This window comes from Penaeus monodon, chromosome 3, assembly GCF_015228065.2.
Source record: "Penaeus monodon isolate SGIC_2016 chromosome 3, NSTDA_Pmon_1, whole genome shotgun sequence".
Lineage (NCBI taxonomy): Eukaryota > Metazoa > Arthropoda > Malacostraca > Decapoda > Penaeidae > Penaeus > Penaeus monodon.
In genome coordinates this window covers 29068816-29071315 of record NC_051388.1, presented here as the reverse complement: position 1 = coordinate 29071315, position 2500 = coordinate 29068816, and the positions used below count along the sequence as shown (strand labels likewise).

Here is a 2500-nt window from a genome sequence, read left to right as displayed (position 1 = left end):
TTCCCCTAACCAAAAATCTTTTTTAACCACCAAATTATCGGGTAGAAAGAAATATAGATATCATCTTAAGAATACTAGAAAAAAGTGCCTTTTGCTGAAATATATTTTTATATTTTTAGCATATTTGAATGTATCTAATGTAATAAAGTAAAAGTTGTGATAGAATTGCTGAAATGCAGCAGTAAACATGAGTTGACAGTCTCAATCAAGGCCCACAAGTTAATATTTTTGTCAAGGGCATTTTATCCCTTCTCACTAAGTAGGCACATGAGCATGAGCATTATTATCCATGAAACTAGACATAAATGTATAGTTATTATATGCAACTGTGAATAAATGATACAACAAAAATTCAAGTAATAATAAGACACAAAAGTAGTCAGATATCTGAGCAACATTACAGAGATGGAAACAAACAAACCAAAGGTGTTCCAAGGCTGCCCCCTTCTTCCTCAGCACCATAATTTTTGCCTGTTTCCTCATCACCACCAACGTTGCTAATAAACCTTAAAAGGTCTGCATAATTTGTCATGCAATTATTGAACTACACTGCAGTAAGCTATATGCCACAAACAATATCTGCACTGGATACCTAGATTTTAACCCAATACCAATGGAAAATGTAATGTTCATTATAATATCATTTTGTGAAATTCATCTCCACATAGATGACTTCACAATTGCTCAGTCAGCACTATATTCCCTCACCAGATTTTCCTTAAATTTTCAGGATTTTTTTTTTCTTATGCTATTAATATCAAATCTGCTACTATTATTATTGACATTATGACTTTTACTGCATTAGAATCAATAATAATAGCTTATTTCCAAAAATCATGGAAAAAGTTAGAAAGGTGAGGTAGGTCAGACTAGTGATTAACTCACTGACTTATTAGTGACTAAGTACTTGTGGAGCCATCTGTGGGGAAATACAATTAATGAAATAAATCCACTTTTGGCTTGGCATACCCAGACATGCCATCCATGGTATTGGGTTACAGTTCATAGAAAATGTATAGGAATGAGAAAAACAGGTGTCATTGTTTCATGGTGCAAAGGCATTCGGCATATTCATGTGTTTTTTGTTCTTCCCTTCGTTGTTTGATTTACAGTTTGTTGAACATGAAATCCTACTAATGTTCTTTTGGGCTCATAGAGCAACTAGAAGGCCAGATTAGATTGGATTATTGTTGTTGGAATTGCAATGCATTATATTTGATACTATAAAATAGGTTGTTTATTTTGTGGTTCACTGATTATTATTACAAGTACTTTCAAATGGAGTAATCAGAACTAGTGGAAAAGTGAATTGAAAAATGCAAATGTGGCATGGCAGATTGGAATGGTAAAGAAGTCAGTAACTGCAATGACTTGATATTTGCTTCCAAAAGGACCCAACACATGCTTATCTAAAATACACAGACCTTTCTGCAAGCTCTATACTGATGCAAGCTCTATACTGAATTTGTAAAGTGAGGTGTAACACTATCTTTGCACCTACACTGTGGCAACTACTTCTCCCTTGCTGAAACTCAAGCAGATGTATAAATAAAGGATATATTTATATCTTCTATCCATAATCAAAATACTACAATGTCCCTCTTTATACTGTCATTATATCTAGCTATGGTATCCCCCCCAGTCCCCTTTCCATAATCATGCATATCTCTGGTAGTAGATTTCCATCAGTGCAGTCAGTATCAGACTGTACTCTTTAAAGATTATAACATAATTTCTTATTGTGAGCATAACAAAAGTGTGTAAATTAGCTCAGTGCAATGTTTACCTGTGACAGTAATAACATATGTGTATAAAGTTATTCCCATTATGCTCAGGTTAGTGTATTGCAGTGACCTGCTTTGAACAAAAACCATGGTACTTGTACATCCCTTTAAAAATTAATAACAATTAGATGAAAATTAACCAAACGAATATCTTCATCACACTAAACATATGAGAAACTTATTTGGTGATACTTTAAATGAAGTAGTGATCACTGTGTCTGTATGAATTACTTCGCAATAAGCATATTGTAAGTTACAGTATGAAATTTTAACATTTTGTGTAAAAAATAAGATAAATTAATGCTTTTAGACTTACAAAAATAGAACACCAAAGTTTATCTTTTTCATTTTGCACTCTGTTGCTGTTTGTGATATATCCTAGTTTACAGGAGCAAAGAATATGAATATTATATAATAATGTTTTCCAAAATTATTTAATACAATTAAGGAAGATGAAAGAATGCTGTTTTTTAATTTTTAGTCAGTATTTATTTATGACTTTAATGATATATCTTTTTTAAAGAACCAATCATTAATAAAAGTGTACAAATAAATCTAGTTTGCCAAAGCTACACATAATCAGGGACAACTGTACATACTATGTGTTCAATGGTGAATCTATCTTAAAACTGGAGACTACCAATAAGTAACAAATTTTTATTCATTACAGGATGAAGATGTAATAGTAAGGACTTTAAGGGTCTTGAACAATGTTG

The 2500-nt window shown here is 32.0% G+C and overlaps 1 protein-coding gene across 11 annotated transcripts in view; it reads left to right on the top strand.

Moving 5' to 3' along the window:
- LOC119594087 (peroxisomal membrane protein 11C-like) overlaps positions 1 to 2500 on the top strand; it is a 12863-nt gene that overhangs the window by 3625 nt on the left and 6738 nt on the right. For all 11 annotated transcript variants that reach the window (XM_037943217.1, XM_037943167.1, XM_037943195.1 and 8 more), the window contains exon 4: positions 2455 to 2500. This exon is cut by the window's right edge and continues 133 nt beyond it. In XM_037943217.1, the coding sequence (XP_037799145.1) occupies positions 2455 to 2500 (46 nt within the window). The remainder of the gene's footprint in view (positions 1 to 2454) is intronic.